This window comes from Megalops cyprinoides, chromosome 2 (assembly GCF_013368585.1).
Source record: "Megalops cyprinoides isolate fMegCyp1 chromosome 2, fMegCyp1.pri, whole genome shotgun sequence".
Classification (NCBI taxonomy): domain Eukaryota; kingdom Metazoa; phylum Chordata; class Actinopteri; order Elopiformes; family Megalopidae; genus Megalops; species Megalops cyprinoides.
This window is the reverse complement of record NC_050584.1, coordinates 37190685-37207453: the sequence shown is the minus strand read 5'-3', so window position 1 is coordinate 37207453 and position 16769 is coordinate 37190685. Positions and strand designations below refer to the sequence as shown.

Below are 16769 nucleotides of genomic sequence, written 5' to 3'. Positions count from 1 at the left end.
AGAAACAGAGGGGATTATTTTGTAGATGTGTATTAAAATGTACGTAGAAATGTATTAAAAACATGCAGAGTGGACAAACTGTACTCACCTCATTGGAGCTTGAAAAGTCAGGATTTTTTTTGACTGCTTTGTAGATTAAAATGGGGAACATAATGGTTGCCATCAAGTCATATCACATGGTCTGATTAAGCTCAGGCTTAATACCCATGTGTTGGTCCCTATCTGGTCTTGTTTCCAGAGTCAATGACTGTATCCTGAGAGTGAATGATGTGGATGTGAGAGACGTCACTCACAGTAAAGCAGTAGAGGCCCTCAAAGAAGCTGGCTGCATTGTGAGACTGTATGTCAGAAGAAGAAAACCCGTCACTGAGAAGATAGTGGAAATAAAGCTCATCAAAGGCCCTAAAGGTAGTGTAATCCCCTCCCAGTCACACCAGAACTGAGCAGAAGCTTGGCACGTGAATGGTACGAATATGTCATGAGGAGAAATTACTCTGTGTATAAATTAGTACTGGTTATGTCTTTGACAAGGATATTACTTCTTACAGAATTAAGAATATATTTTTTAGGTTATTAACATTGTGAAAAAGACTCTGGCTGTCTATGTTAGAGGCATTGTCACTGAAAACCATTTTAGCTGAATAGAGATGGTCACTCATCGTTTATGTTTCTGACATTTGAAATTCTATATTTATTTATAGACCTAGTCTCTGCTTTTATTTAAAATATTAAATGTGATTTTGCCTCCTGTCAAATAGAGATTCACCCACACAGCTGAGAAGAAAACTCTCGTCTTCTAAAAAAGACACACACAGCGGAGCACCTGTTCTAATCCAAGCTGTGCTCCTTTTCTCCCTTACTGACAGGCTTTATTCTGCAGAGAGGCCCAAACACAGCAGTAGCTCATGTCTGCCTCTGGCAGCACTGCAGTCAGCTGTCACAAGTAACATGTAGAGCAAGTCGTGCAGGGATCGACTTTCTTTTCTTTTCTCTCATGCATATGCAGGTGCTGATGAGTTACCCCTTGCATATGCTAGGGATGTAAAAGATCTGTTGATTAATCGACTGTAAATCAGAAGCACACATGTCGACAGTGAAATTGAATCACTGTAAAACATTTTTCCCCAAATCGGTCAAAATAGAAGAACGCCATTAAATGCTACTTTCCCTTTCCCATTCCAGGGTTTTCAGTTCAAGACACAGCTATCATGCGCAGGAATATTGTGTGGTTTTCCATGAAAGTGCATGTGGATGCAGAAAAATAGGTGCTTTGAGAGAAAAATAACTTTCAATTCAAAATGCACAGTATGTTAATATTGTTTCATACAGGAAAGCTTACACTTTCAAATAGGCCTATTTATTATTGTAGAAACACCTTATTCATCCGTCCTTCTACTGACAGGGCTTGCTGTGACGAAACATTTTGATGGAGTTTGTGTTAACCAGCGAAGTGTGCAAATAAGCCTAAAATGATAGTGTTGTAAAAAAAATGTATTAAGCAGGCAAGATTTATATCTGTTTTTTATCTTGCTGTCTGTGTCGATTCAAGTGACTGGAGTACTTGTATGCTCCACAGAACACACACTCATATAAAAGAGCTCTCCCTCTGTCTCTCACAGGTCTAGGCTTCAGCATAGCGGGTGGTGTGGGGAACCAGCACATTCCTGGGGACAACAGTATCTATGTCACCAAAATCATCGAAGGAGGAGCTGCACACAAAGACGGGAAGCTGCAAATAGGAGACAAACTTCTGGCTGTAAGCAAATTCCCTTGTACTTTCTGTCTGTTTTTTTATGCCCATCAAAGGCATGATTCTTAATCCCCAATCACTGTTTTTCAGGAACATATTTTCAATGTTCAGCGGTCAAATGTGGGATTGTAAGGGCAGGCTGAGGGTGTCCCAGAAGTATGCCAGTGTAAGCCAAACTTACCATGCATGTGCTGAAGAGTTTATTTCTTCTGGACCACAGTGCCTGTAATGTAATCATCTCCAATACAGCCATAGCCCCAGAGTGTCTTCAGAAGGCTAATATATGTAGTGAAAATCTCCAGTACTGTTGTGATTACTAGCTTTATTAGATTTTTCCAATTCAGTGCCCATCAGAAGTCGATAATGAGTTGTCATCTAGAATTGATATTTTTGCATTGGACATTAGTGACAAGGAGTTTTGCAGAATATATAATCGGTTGGCAAGCTCATTAATAATCCATGGACACTAATGCAAATAAGGATGTTTAGTAAGATTGATCCTCCTGTGCTAAATTCAGGATAATGATGATGTCATAGTTAGTTAAACTCATTAGTTGTGCAGTGTGTTGCAGTTAAAGACTTACTAACTACTTAGTGGAGTTAGTAGAAGTGACACATGCCTGCTAGTGTTTTCATATTTTATAATTTCTCTATAGTTTCTCTGTATTGTTTTTATACAGTTTTTTTTATTTCTTATTTTTCAGTGCAGTCAAAGCAGTGAAAGATGGTGATATTTTGAATGAACAAATTTTGTGTGCAATCTGTGTCTTCTATTGGTCTCTTTGATTTCAGAGAACACGGTCACTTTATACAGACTCCCAGTACCTTCCAAATAGCGTGTTAAACACTGGTGCCCAAGAATGGTCATGTTTGAGGCCAGTCACACCTATGGGCTTCCAGTCTCTCATCCTTTTCTGATGACATCCTGACATATTAACCTACCTAATCAGTATAGGACTTGGGAATTTGGACATGGAGTATTGTAATATTGAGATTGTGATGAGGTTGCGTGTATGTGTGTGTGTCTCTGCAGGTGAACAGCGCTTGCCTTGAAGAGGTGACTCACGAGGATGCCGTGGCTGCCTTGAAAAACACCTCTGATGTAGTCTACTTGAAAGTGGCGAAACCTACCAGTGTCTTCATGAATGATAGCTTCGCTCCCCCAGACATCACCAACTGTAAGTGCCATCCAATGGCTCTGCCTAACAATTACCAACCACAAGTGTACTCTGATAACCCCACCAAATATCACCAACTGTGACTGTCCTCTTATCGCCCCCACCCACAACATCACCAACTGTGAGTGCCCTCTAATCACCTCTCTTGTCCTGCTGTCACCGTTCTGCTCAGCCTGGCCATCACCATCACTGCCATCTGCTTCCAAGTCATCGCTGTTAGAGGTCCTTTTGTCATTTGTATTTATAGCCAAACAATCCAGTAATCAAATAGACATAAATATGATTAACCCACCTTTGTAGGAGGGGTTTCAACCTTCACCATTTTGCCTTGCTGGTTATAACAAAAGAACTAGTGCTGAGAGGTAGGGGTGAATGTTGGATATAGGTTAGGAAATTGGTATGGATATGATTCTGTGGAGCACATTTAATCACTGATTCACTGTGATTGGCAGCTGTGAGTTGCGCATGGTAGCAAACATCCCTTCTCAGTTTGCAAATGCCTCTCACAAAAGAGGAAGAATGCACTGAGTGAGAGTAACACCCTGTATACTTGGAAAGCAAGTCTCGTCTCTTTATTGAAGCCTCTAACTGCCTATCCGTTGAATGTGTGAATCTGTGTTTTCGTGCTGTTGTGGTATATGTGCCATTTAAACAGAGCTTCTTGAAATGTGTCTCATACTGGCTGTTTGCCAGGGAGCCCAGTATAAGGAGTATGTGTGATTACTCATGAAGAGCATATTGATTCACAGTCACTGGTGAACATAGTAGCAAGGCACACTGAGACTAAAAATTCACCCATGAAAGATTCATTTTGACTGTAGCCTGCTCTGCCAGTAGGTAACCAATGGGAAGCCTTGTTCTCAGCACTTGCTGTCCTTATCCTGGTCCTCTCAGTAGGGAATAGCTGGGCCTCCTCCAGCCCTGTGGAACAGTGGCTTTGCCAACTGACATGTTTCTGCGATCTCTTTAGGGAGTGATGCGTGCTGATCAGCTGCCCATATGCCCCATCACTGTAGGCAAGAGGGGTTGGAGAGATAGTATTGATTGGTACACGGGCTTCTTAAAGGGACAGAACCTTTCACCATACATCTCCCATGATCTCAATCTATTTCTCTGTTTTGGATGGTAGCCATTTATCAAGTGACAGCACACACACTTCACATACTTGCTACTGGCTCCCGTTTGTTCTGTCAAATATTTGTTTAGGACATTGCAAGAGTGCCCTGTCTCATCAGTAGAAGAAGAGTAGATGTTTTTAATGATTTTTTTTAATCTAGCTGTCATAGCTGCTCTTTCTCAAATGAAATTCCATTTCATTATTCTTGTATTGGTATGCACTTTGGTTTCCGAAGTGAAACAAAGACAAACAGAGCAATCATCTAAATGTTTTTGACAAGCATTAGATCCTTTGTCACACGACAGTGTGTCGTCACACGCAGGACATTTAGGGACGAGCACTGACAGCTCTGTGGATTAACATGCTTAGAAAGAGCTGTGTATGCCATGCAAAAGAATGTGGTAATGCTCTTAAATTTCATGTTACAAGGGCAGGCAAGAGGATAGAGGATAGAAAGCACCTCCGTGGTTTTCTAGTTAACTTTGCCTTTTGCAATTCACACAGGGGTCTTTCATTTTTAATCTTCAAAAGCCATTCAGCCGAGCAGGCTCAGTTGACAGCATTTCAAAGTCAAAGCCCATGCAACATTCTGTTGATCCCTGGTTGTGCTATTTAGAAATAAGTTGTGAAATTTCTTTTCATCAGTTTGTGATACGGTTGCCTTAGAATAAATTGAATTTGATATCAGTGGTCAGAAATTCAATCATAAATGCGTCGCTTTGGTGGAGGTCATTGAACAGTGGCTGCCTTGACCATATTGGCTGACTGACCTCAACAATACCCAGAGTTTGCACACAGATTAAAATATGCTGTCTGTTTGTCAGTTCCAAGGGTCAGAAATGAGAGAACACAGCTGAGGTCAGTCTAAATAAGGTAGGGCTAAACTATGGTCTTTAATACACCAGGAACAGGCTGAGCACAGCTGTCTGTGTCAAGGGGGGCTGTTTCCAGGGAATGATACCGAATTGATTTGCAGCCCAGAAAAGCTGCACAATGGTTGTCAATAATTTAGCGCTTTGGTGGTATTTCTGAAGCTCACTAAATGCCCTGTATTATCACAGATCCTGTACAAGCATGTTGTCATCTGGGTTTAAAGGCGTGAAGGACAAAGGCAAATTCAATCACGAATCGGATCACATGGTCACAACTGCCAGCTAATCCAAGCAGCATTGTACCGGAATAGAGGGAGCAATATGCGGTTTGGCATTGGCTCAGAAGCTGAACTGATGCAGCCCAGTGAACGAAAAGCAATTTAGTTAAGTGTTCAGAAGAACTCGCCTTCCTGAGGTTAAAAATTGCGTATCCGTGATCCCTGAGAAATGCACTGCCTCGTGTGTGTTGGTTCAGATGGTTCATATGATCCAGATCATACTGGTGTATCACGAGGAATGGGCCACCATTAAAAATATCCACTGCAATGAAACAGTTCCATTCCCTAGAGCTTGACCAAGCTTGAACACAGTAACTGCTCAGGGAAGCTTTTGTTTACAATGGAATGATACAAACCATTTTCCTCATTACGGTGTACATCAAACAAAATAACATCTCACTTGAGTTTAAAGCATTCGAATGTGCATTTATCTGTTATGAACAGGTAGTTATTGTTAATGTTGAAGGGAACGAGTGGGTCAAAATTCTGGCCAAAATTGTATTAATCAAACGATTCCTCCATCATGCTTTCTCTATACGATGATTTATTTCAACAATGGGTGTCATTTTTGTAGGGTGTTTTGCTTTTCAGGCTTATAGTGGAGGTGATAGAGGACTTGATATCCATATTTACCATAGTTGTTTGTTTCATTCATGTAGTTAGTAACCTCCTTCACTAGTAGGAGCTGTGTAATGCTGTGTTTCCAGATCAATGGAGAAAACAATTATTACTGCAGTGCATAGTTTAATGAACAAAGTAGTAGTCATTTTAATAGATTACATTTTTTGTCATTAAAACTATAAATCATGTAGGTGTTTGTCTGATCGATCTGTTTTCATGTTGGAGCACTGAGGAGAGAATCAGTTTTGAGTTCAGCCTCTCAGTGATCATGTGGAAAAAACATTTTTCACTGAAGGACACCTACAAACAGCAACTGTGGCCATTAACCACCTGATTCCCTGATTCAGTCTTGGGGAAAAAAGAAATATTCAGTGACTTCACATAGTAGTACAGACCATCAATGATTCAGGTTTCTGAAGCTGGCTTAAGTAAACCACTGTCACTGTATTCACTAACATCCCCAGTCTTTACTTTTTCAGTTTCCCTAGAGTAGTGTGGAATCACAGCAGTCATTTTAATACAGCATTTTTTATTCACCTAGCTAAATCCACCAGCCAAATCAAATGGGTTGGTGGCTCAGGAAACAATGTTGAGTCACTGTGAAGTGTTTTAGCAAATGTGTAACTCTGAGGCCAGCTAACGCTCCCAGAGCTTGGCAGTGTTTGGGTTCTGTCACCTGTAACTCATGTCACTTTTTAATCTAAAGGTGCTCTCTGCAATGTGACTGAGATGCTGGACAGATGTTTGACCCTAAAGGACTGCCTGGATGATAGAATCACAGGTGATACCATCACCGCAGAGAGTCTAACCAATACTACAATCCAGTCTGTCTTTTTTTTTCTCCCAGCCTACTCCCAGCACATGGAGAATCATATCAGCCCTTCCAGCTACCTGGGCCAGCCACTAGCCTCCACCACCCCCGGGCGATACTCCCCCATTGCCAAGCCCCTGCTCGGAGATGAGGAGATCACAAGGTGAGGCGATGTCCTGTTTTCACAGCTTACTTCATATTTTATTTGAATGGTTTTCTTCTCTTCCTTTCCCGATCCTATGAAAATAACATTTTAAGATATGTGGGGTTAACTGACTGTGTTAATAATTCATATTTATTTATCATATTTAAATTGGTTTACATTTTATCAGACATGGAGCTTAAAATTGCTCTATTTCAAATAAAAGAATTCCATCCTTCTATGCAGCAGTGGCTTTAGTCCCTGCCTGTCTTTCCCCCTCTCCGTATCTGTCCTTCCCTCTCTTCTCTCTCCCTCTCTGTCTGTGCTTCCCTTTCTCTTCCACTCTCTCCCTCTCTCTGTGTCCCTCCCTCTCTCTCCTCCTCTGCACCTTCTCCCTCTCCTCCCTCCCAAGACTTTCCGGACTTCTGTTGAGAGCACACTTCTGAAATTGGCAGATAAAGTTATTAAAGTTTTATTGCGCTTAACCTACTGAGGAGACGGGTCTATATTTTTGGTGTAGAGATCCACTGACTGGGCTCTCAGATGACTGTATGTCTGCACTCTACAGCTTCCCAAGGATATGAACGTTTTCTCAACATACTGTATAGCTTCACAACATTTTTTTTTCGTGAACCTGGGTTTTTGTTATTCTGATGTAATGTGTAGTGACACAGGTCTTCCTTCAGCTGCTTCACACACATGCAAAGCAAGATCATTTTGCCAATAACAGTTTGACCTCAACGTGTGTAACCTACTTCATGTAATGTAATATAATGAATATAATATAGAAAATTCAAGGTGTCCCCAGACATTGTCCCATAATGTGTGAAAATTGCATATGTTGAAATGCTTCAATGGCCATGCACATTGTTAGCACAGACACCTTTACATATAATTACAACAACGGGTAACCCATAGAGTAACAGATCCAAACCGTTGGTGAAGTTTCAGGTCTTTTCTTTGTAAGGTAGACGGCCCAGCTTCTTTTCTGGAAGCCCTTTAACAGTACTATTAAAAAGTCCATAGAACATTATGCTTAGTGACTGGCAATAAAAGAGGGGGTCTTCACATACAGTTTTCAGGTCATGCTTATACATTTGTTTCAGCCCTTCTGAGGTAGGCACCAGAGGATGTGCAATTTATGATATTTACTTCATGATATTATGTCATTTAAAATATGTACTGTATGTGACTATGTATAAATGTAAATCAGTCTGATTAGGGGGCATCTTCCATATTACTGTCATCATAATGTTAATCCTTATTTTTGTGAATAGACCTCTTCACAGTTTTAAGGTTCACAGGTTTACAATTGCTCTGTAAAATAATGGCACATAATTAAACAGTTAATCATTTAAACCAAATATGCAATGTTTCAGTTTGTTCATGGTAATAATTTCACACATAAATAGGCTCTATAATAAAAGAAATGAATAAAAGATCTTAAACTATGTCTGTTGAAAACATTCATTGAAAGTATTTTATATAATGCAAGTGTGCCTGCATTATTGTAGTAAAACACAAATATAGACTATCTGTGAGAGGGTAAAATAGAATATTTCAGCATTCATGGGGCACAGGGATCTGCTGGGAAAAGAAAGTTAGGTTCCAAAGGATCTGATCGCGTATGCCATTGATAGTCACTTGATGTTCCAGTTGATTCGTGTAAAATCCTTAGCCAAAGTGGCATCCACACAGGAGACTTATAGAACTATAGTTTCCGTAAATAAACAATTACTTATGCATTTAAAGAAGTGTAATTCTGTTGTAGTGTCCTCTCCCTGGCACACCTTCCGTCCCTGCATCTAATGAGCAGAGCCAATTTAATTAGGCTGTGCTTCTCTGATGATCTCTGTGGTAGGATCTGCCTAGAGTACACATACCCCCAACATTTCCAGTTTGGCTTTTCAAACCAAATTGAAGCTATGCTCTGATTCCGGAGACTAATGGGTGCTTTGAAGTGGCTTTTAACTAGGATGAATGACCCGAAAAACTGTGATAGACCACAACAGGGCCTAAAGCAGATTGCTGTTTGAGAATCTTCATGGTGGCCAAGGAGTCCTTGTGGTTTGTTATCATAGAGAAGACATCCATAATGTACCATTATTATTATTATTATTGTTGTTGTTGTTGTTGTTGTTTTTGTTATCATTATTATATTTAACGTCTGTTTCTAATTTTTAAGGTCACTGAAGTATTTGAAAAATAAACCCACACACCAAACCTTGTTAGCAGTGCTCAGTGCAGTCAAACTAGCACTGTCACATTTTTTTGTTTTGTTTTCCTTTTCCTTTTCCTTTTTTTCAGAGGGCAACCCTTCATGCCCTTTAAATGAATTGATATGCAAAAAAAATTAGCCAGTACAGCTAAGAGGCAACATATTCATGTGTCCTATGCACTTTTAGACAATCACATTTGTGCCCCTAAAGCATTACACTTGATTGTTTCTCAGGCCTTTGTGTTGTCTTATTAGGTGTCCGTTTTAATCTTTCTGCTGCGTCCACAAAAGCGCACAGTCTTGCGTTTTATCTCTCAATTCATTTATCTCCCCATTCTGACTTGCTCAGAGCAATGAAATGTGAAAGGAAGAAAGTCAAAATGTCATGCCTTAATTGACTTCCAAACATGCAGAAAGGATTTCTGAGGGCAGAGCTCAGGCTTTGGGAGTGTAGTGTTTAACATGCAGCAGCGCAGCTCCCCCTAGCATCCCGGCTAATGTGCTGAAATAGATTTCTCTTCTCTCCATCCATTTTAATTGCGCTGTGACAGGGTGTTGCCTCTGCCTGTGTAGGAGCTGCCAGCTCTTGATTTGAGAGTCAAAATTTTCTTTTCATTGAACTCTGCTGCATCAGATATAGGGCTGTGTGCCATGTATACAGGAGGCAGAAGTGAGGCCATCACTCAGTTCAGAGGCAAATGAAAAGGCAGCATATGTGACTCTCCAGATCGCTAGTGCCACGGATGTCACCAGTCACAATTCAGAGAGAATGTAATGGATTTATTTTTAATTCTTTTAAGACCATCCAGTCAAAGCGGCTGTCATGTGAAGCATTATGGGGGCAGTAAACATCAGAGTAAGATGGCAATGACCCAGGAAGAGTACTTTAGAGAGTATTTTGTCTGGCGGAAGGGGGAGGCATTGCTGGACAGCACGCACATTTATTGAGTGCTGTACAACGCTAAATCCATTTTAATGGCTGGATTGGCGTCAGACACGTCACTTCCTTTTTTTAAAGCTGGTTTTGTGAGAACATCCACATTAATAGGAATAAGAACATGAGTTTTGAATGATGCATGTCGGTTTTGACGAGCTCTGATTTTCTTTCATGTCATCTAGTTTACCCTTTGTAATATTCACCACAATGTGAAAATCAATGGCCTGGATGACATATATGATCACTGTAACTAGTAGTCAATTTCATTTGAAATAATTACTTAACTATATGGCTTCGATTGAGAGGGACATTTTCATCTGAGTAAAGTGCGTTAAGTTACCTGAAGTTTTACTATTGCAGTCAATTGAATTAATGTTGTTGTCCTTTCTCAAAAAGGCAATGGTGTGCATTTGGTTTTTCTGTTGAAATTGATTGTACTAAGACTGCTATCCATGACTGCCCTGTGCACTGTGATAGAGATGAGAAATAGTACTGCACTGCCCTCTAGGGACCATTCTGTAAACTACTAATGCACATATTCTCTGAGTCTAATCTCTGATTGATGGAGACCACATCCTAATCCAGAGCTAACTGTCTACAGAGTAAAGAGACAGACTGTGTTGGGTGTTTTTGAATTATGCTATGACATTATTCACCATTTACAGAGTAAATAATAAAGAAGGTACCCTGAATAATATCAGTTTCTGTATCTTGCAGTTTCGGTTCTGCCCACTGGGGGGCATGTTGTGTTCAATAAATAGAGCAGAACAGAAAACACATGAAGTGCTGTTTGGTAGGACAGAAGCCTTGATGCTGTCTTTTGAGGACTTGTAATTAACGCAGGGCCTTACATAGTTTAGAAGGAATTGTTACCATCACAAACCTCAGAGAATTGTTTTTTGCTAAATATTTGACAGACCATGTATAGGTGTTCAGTTCCTATTGTTGCTGGTGTTAAAGAGAGGTGTTGTTTCACACAGGTATGCCTTAACACGGTCTTGGTTGGCTGGTCCTGTTTTGCAGGGAACCCAGGAAAGTGGTGCTGCACCGAGGCTCCACGGGGCTGGGCTTCAACATCGTGGGTGGAGAGGATGGAGAGGGCATTTTCATCTCCTTCATCTTAGCCGGAGGGCCAGCAGACCTATGCGGAGAACTGAGGAAAGGAGACCGCATTGTCTCTGTAAGAGAAGGCAAACTGTACCAGACAATCTTATTACACCACATTCCCAGTGTCCTGGGACCCTTTTTCTCACTGTTGTAGTACTGAACTTTTATCACTGAAGCTGATGGATGCAGTTAAGTTTTTGACTGTAGTTACACTTTATTTCATCATCAGTCTCAAAGTTTGCATCTAATGAAATGCATAATTCACTTGCTTTAAAATGACTCATTCATTTCATTTGTATTTGTGAAATGTGCCTTTCTAATTATGTGCTCTGTGTGTACTGTGTACTATTTTATAATCGGCCAAGGTCCATTTTGACCTGAATGTCACTTTCTTCAAATAATTCTCTCTTTAACATTACTCACCAAGGACAGATAGAGAGATATAGTAGTGACTGTGCCTACTGCAGAGGGGTTTGAACACAATTCCACAGCAGCTCCTTGTAGAAAGATCCCAGCTTTTATGGAAATGTCCTAATTTGAGATAAGATGTAAGGGGATGTTTACTTGAGTGAGCCAGAGCTGTCTCCTGGAAGAAGCTGGAGGCAAAGCCCCAAGTTTCCTCACACATTAAAAGTACTCTAGGGCAGTATATCCAATTTCCAGGACTTTCGATGTGCACTCTGCTCTGCTCTATATGTAATTCATTCATAATTCTGTTTTTAATTTACTTGCCATAACACTCACTGGGATGTTGGTACAAGTAAAATCATAAAATTAGGTGCTCAATGAATGTCATATCATCAGATGAGTTTTATTTCAGAAACGTTCCTTCCTAATGCTGTAAATTAAGGAGGGAATCTTTGTTTTTTGTTTTTTTAAAAAATGTAGCCATCTCGTTTAATTCATTGTGTGACAAGTGTTCCATGTTGGGCCTCATCAGAATATAAAAATGTAATCTTTCTGAAAGGGGTCAAGCAAAGGATACCACTGCAGCACCTAGAGGAACATGCATTTGTACAGAATTTTAGATGGTGGAAGCATTTGTTTACAGTATATCACATGTGCACAACATGTGGCTTCACTAAGTATGTGCATTGACAGGACATTGTTGACTGTTGATTGTTAGTCCAGTGACACTGGTGTGCACCAGAGCAGATTAATGGAGGACTCTGCATGACACCTGTGCACCTGTGTTCCAGGTGAATGGAGTGGACCTCCGCTGTGCCACACACGAGCAGGCTGCGGCAGCACTGAAGAACGCAGGCCAGACAGTCACTATCGTGGCACAGTACAAACCCGAGGGTAAGTGGGGCTGTTGTCTTTGTGACATACAGTCTCAGGGATTTTAAGTAGTTAAGGGCCTTTGAGATCATGAGAGAGCTTGAAAGGATTTCAAAAACAGACTGGTCTCATTCCATTTCTGCTCTGCTATATGAATGCTCCACAGCGGCCTGCTGCATATGAAGGTCTTTAAGTCGTGTGAGCTTAATGTGGGGTGTATGGCTGTGGTTCGCAGTCGCCCTTGTGCAGCAGGCCTAAATTAAGACCAAGCAATTCGGGGCCAGCGGTGCCTAGAGGAGTAAGAAGTAGCTGTTCCAGCCTGTGAATTGGGGAGCTTTGTGTCAACAGTTTGCCTGTAGACCTGAGCGGCCGGGAGGCGACAGTGACACTGTGCTAGAGGGGTAGACCAGGGAGCCCTCTGTGAGAGACTGCTAAACACAGGCACAGGACTCCAAACCTTCCCTTTGTTTGTTTATATATTCCTAAATGTTTGACTGCAAAACCATACACACAGTCATTGTTTCTGCTCTGCTCGGAAGGTCAGCAGCACTGTTAAAGAGATGAGGCACAGTGATTCGTTTATGTGGTCTGGTGTCATGGCAACTGGCAGAGCCTTGGTAAAACAGTTTCACCCCTTGCGCAGGAGGAACTTCAGTTTTAGTGAAGATTCACGCAATTTAAGTCTGGACGGGATTTTTTGCTTGTTTTTTGGATCATTTAGTTTTATGTATGATTAAGTGTATTCACTGTAACATGCTCATGTTTTGAAGTGGAGTCCTGAAGGCTTTGCTCTCTCTGATCTTATTGTGTGTGGTTTTATACAAAGCTGGCGGTGGATGGGTTGTGAAGATTTTGATGAACAGAATTGTTCTAAGCTGTCTGTCAGGCACTGTTTGTATTGAAAATAACTGACAACCACTAATTTTTGGGTATCCATTAGGACCTCATCCAGGCTTTACTACTATTGGCTCTTCTTTTCAAACAGGCAATTTCAAAATCTAACCAAAAGGTGTCAAAACAGGTGCTTGTGATTTAAACAAATTCCTTTTCTTAGTATGCCGCATTATTGCCTGTTTGCTGTTTCTGCTGTGCTGTGGTCAGAGGGGCCTCTTAATTTAATAAACCTTAATCCATCGTCCGTCTTTTGTTTGTTTTCATGTTTTAGCTCTGTGAAATGCTACAGGCCAGAGCTTTGTTGCATGATACTGTCCTTGTGGCTAGGCTTGCGTTGTGCCACCTCTTCAGACTACATCTGATTAATCTTCATCTTAAGCACTTCTAATTCACCCAGTCGCTTATCTGCGGTCATGCCGCTCACAGTTAATGTACTCTGGGCATGCTTAAAGGCGGGCAAACTGCCCAAGTGTTGCATTAACTGGAATGAGACTGTTTAGTTATTTATTTGACCACAGAGAGGCAGATTAGATGCCCTTGACCATAAATACTTAAACAGCCTTCACTTCAGTGCCTAAGGAAGGAAATCCCTTTGCTTGTGTAGAATGATGTGTTGGGATCTTGATTTCATATCACGAGTTTCCCTGTATCATTCCATTTTAGTGCAAGGAATTCTAATAGAATTATTAAAAGTTGGCCATTTTTCCCCTTCAGGTTGTACGTCACAACCACTTACATCATTACCAAACATGACCAGATAGGTGCACTACGTCTTTTAAGTTCATCATGTTGATTTAAAATCAGTCTTTTGTTGTTGCCAGACAGACGAGTGGTAGATGAGCTCAGTGATCAAATAATCCAAAGTAACCAAACTACATCCAGAAAAGGTGTTTGGCTTCACAAGGCATGCGCAGAATAATAATTGTATATATTGTATAATTGTAGAATAAGCTATTGCTCAGATGCTTCAAAAGCTGAGTGGAAAGCTATTTCATGCATGACGTGCTGTGATAATGGAAAACTGAAAACGAAATGAAAACGTTCCCCCCTGTGTTGTTTGGACGACTGGAACGTGTTTGACGGCCACCTCCAAGCACCATGCCTTAGTAGGGATGCACGGTCTGGTGGTGACGTGAGAGCCCGGTTCTGGCATTCTGCAGACGGAGCCGGGCCGATCTCCTATCCACCCACACCCCTCTCACCCCTTCAGAGCTCGTCACGTTTTGAGATTGATCTTCATTAACGTGATCTTTCCCACATTTATCTCAACCCGTGTTTGCATGGCGTGCTCAGGTACTCAAAGTTCTCCCTCCCTGAAAAGCGTTTTGTATTCGTTGAGCACCATGTTGAGTATTTGAAAAGCTCTGTTCCGCAATACTGCACATTTAGGTTTCAGATCATCAAATGAAAAACAAGGTGAAATCGCATGAAATGCGAACAGCTGCAGCTCTGAAGTATCTGATGAATTTTAAAACGCACTCAAATAAATGTCACAGCATGAGTGTGACATATGAAGCCGTGGGTGAAATTCGATCTGAGAAAGCATATGGTATTGCATTTGCTGGTATGCATTAGCAATAATGTCCAGTCACTACAGCTGGGTTTCACCAGCCTTTGGCTCCTGTTTTAGCCACTGCCAGGCGTTTGACATTTTGTGCTCTTGACTTTTTTGTCCCGATCTCATCCCGTATCTCCGTGATTGGAAATTCTGTTAGTCATTTTTAGATTAGCCTCAGAAGTTGCTGATGTGGTCATGAGTGATCTGTACTGATTACCATTGTAATGGCAAGGCGGACACAGGTACGCAAAGGGCAGGTGGTGCGTGACTCAGCCGTGTGTCAGTGCCGCGGTGACTCAGGCAAGTCTGCCTCTCTCCCCTGAGCGGAGCAGAGCCCCCTGAAAGAGTAATGAGGAGCTTTGTTTTCCACCTCCTGTCAAGGCCATATTCTCTCCCTCGCGCCCCAGCGGGAACGGCCACCTCTATTCCGCGAGTGAGAGGAGGACAGCGCCCGCCCTGCGGTTTGGCCGGAGACGGAGCGTGTCAGGAGTGTGACAGAGAGTGTAATTAAAGCCCGGCCAAGCCCCCGTGTGTCGACAGCGTCTGCGCTTTGTTTATCCTCCGACGGGCGGCTCTCTGCGGGAGCGGAGGGAGCTGCTCGTGTGCGCGTGCGCGCCGCACCGCACGCTCTTCCGGCCGGCGCGGCAGAAGCGGCCTCTCGCCCAGGCTGCGCGTTCCAGGAGCACATGGCACAAGCGGCCCCCTCTCCTCGCTAGCACACGGCCTTCCGCACGGGGGGCTCCGGAGGAGGAGGGGGCGGGGGCTCCGGAGCATCTGAGCTCTGCGGCCAGGTTTGGACAGGACTGCGCTCCCCCAAGGGGCTGCGTGTCCACGCTATTTATATAAGCAATTAGGCTGCGTACAACACGTCCATGGAGCGCCGCAGGATGGGCTTTTGTGTTACATTACAGCTTTCTTCTTCATTTCAGCCCGCATGGGTATGTTTGGTGTAGTATATCTTCTCTGCCTGCAGTCTCACCTTCCTGCTCTCCATTCCCTTGCCTTTATCATGTTTGTCTCCCAGTTGTATCCCAGTTCGCGCGAGGCAGCCATTCACTGTGCCGCAGCCTTTAAAGGGAGGTCCTTTCGGGTCCTGTACTGTGGCTCCCGCCTCCCGCTGCTGTGTATTGCATGGCAGTAGAGCCTGTCAGGGGTGAACCCTGCCTTGAGCTAGATGGAGCTGTGCGTGGGAAAACAATCTCTCCAATAAGGCTCCTTAATGGGTGGCAAGAATGGGAAGGAACCATTCCACATCCTGCTATTTGCTCTAAATTAGACAAGAATGAAGTGTCTCATTAAAGGAACGAATGGGTGTAAAGCAGTGAATAAACGGAGAAGGGCATTAGTCTGCAAAGAACAATTTATTATCCTACCCTGGCTGAATTAATCGGCCTTTGTGCAGCAGCTGAGCATTCAAACCAATATTCAGTTTTATTGCCACTGCATGAAGCCATAGCTCTTCAGCCTCAGTGCAGTGGGAAAGCAATCCAACCAGTAAAGCATGTGGGAAATTATTTGGGTTGGAAATAACAAGCACTGCTCAGTTTTCCTCTTACCTCCTCACATGATTCAGGCACAGCCACTCTTTTCTCATGACTAATGTAAGACGTGATGGATACGCTTCAGCAGCATCTATACGGAGGAAAGATATGTCCACGTTGAGTTAATTTATGAATTAATTTCATAATGTCAGTGGTTACTATGTAGTTAATTAGAGGATGGGGATGCAAGAGTCATGCATTAGGCTGCAAGGAGCCACAGCCACACACATAGTGGCACACAGCCATATTTGACTGCACCAAAGCACTCCTTTCTCTCCCCCCTGCATGCTAGCATAATGCATAAATGTGGCATGAAGTGTAATAGAGGCTGGCAGGCCTGGAGTTGAGTTAAACTGGGAGAGATGCAGGGGAGGAAATGCATCTGGTTAATGGCTGTTTAATAATTACATTCACTGTGAAGTTTAATGTAGTTTATCTCTATATCCCAATACGTAGTTGTGTTG

The 16769-nt window shown here is 42.3% G+C and overlaps 1 protein-coding gene across 16 annotated transcripts in view; it reads left to right on the top strand.

The window, feature by feature from the left end:
* dlg1 (discs, large homolog 1 (Drosophila)) overlaps positions 1-16769 on the top strand; it is a 170112-nt gene that overhangs the window by 123380 nt on the left and 29963 nt on the right. For all 16 annotated transcript variants that reach the window (XM_036517316.1, XM_036517307.1, XM_036517197.1 and 13 more), the window contains 6 exons: positions 239-408; positions 1620-1756; positions 2784-2928; positions 6664-6790; positions 10948-11104; positions 12231-12333. In XM_036517316.1, the coding sequence (XP_036373209.1) occupies positions 239-408; positions 1620-1756; positions 2784-2928; positions 6664-6790; positions 10948-11104; positions 12231-12333 (839 nt within the window). The remainder of the gene's footprint in view (positions 1-238; positions 409-1619; positions 1757-2783; positions 2929-6663; positions 6791-10947; positions 11105-12230; positions 12334-16769) is intronic.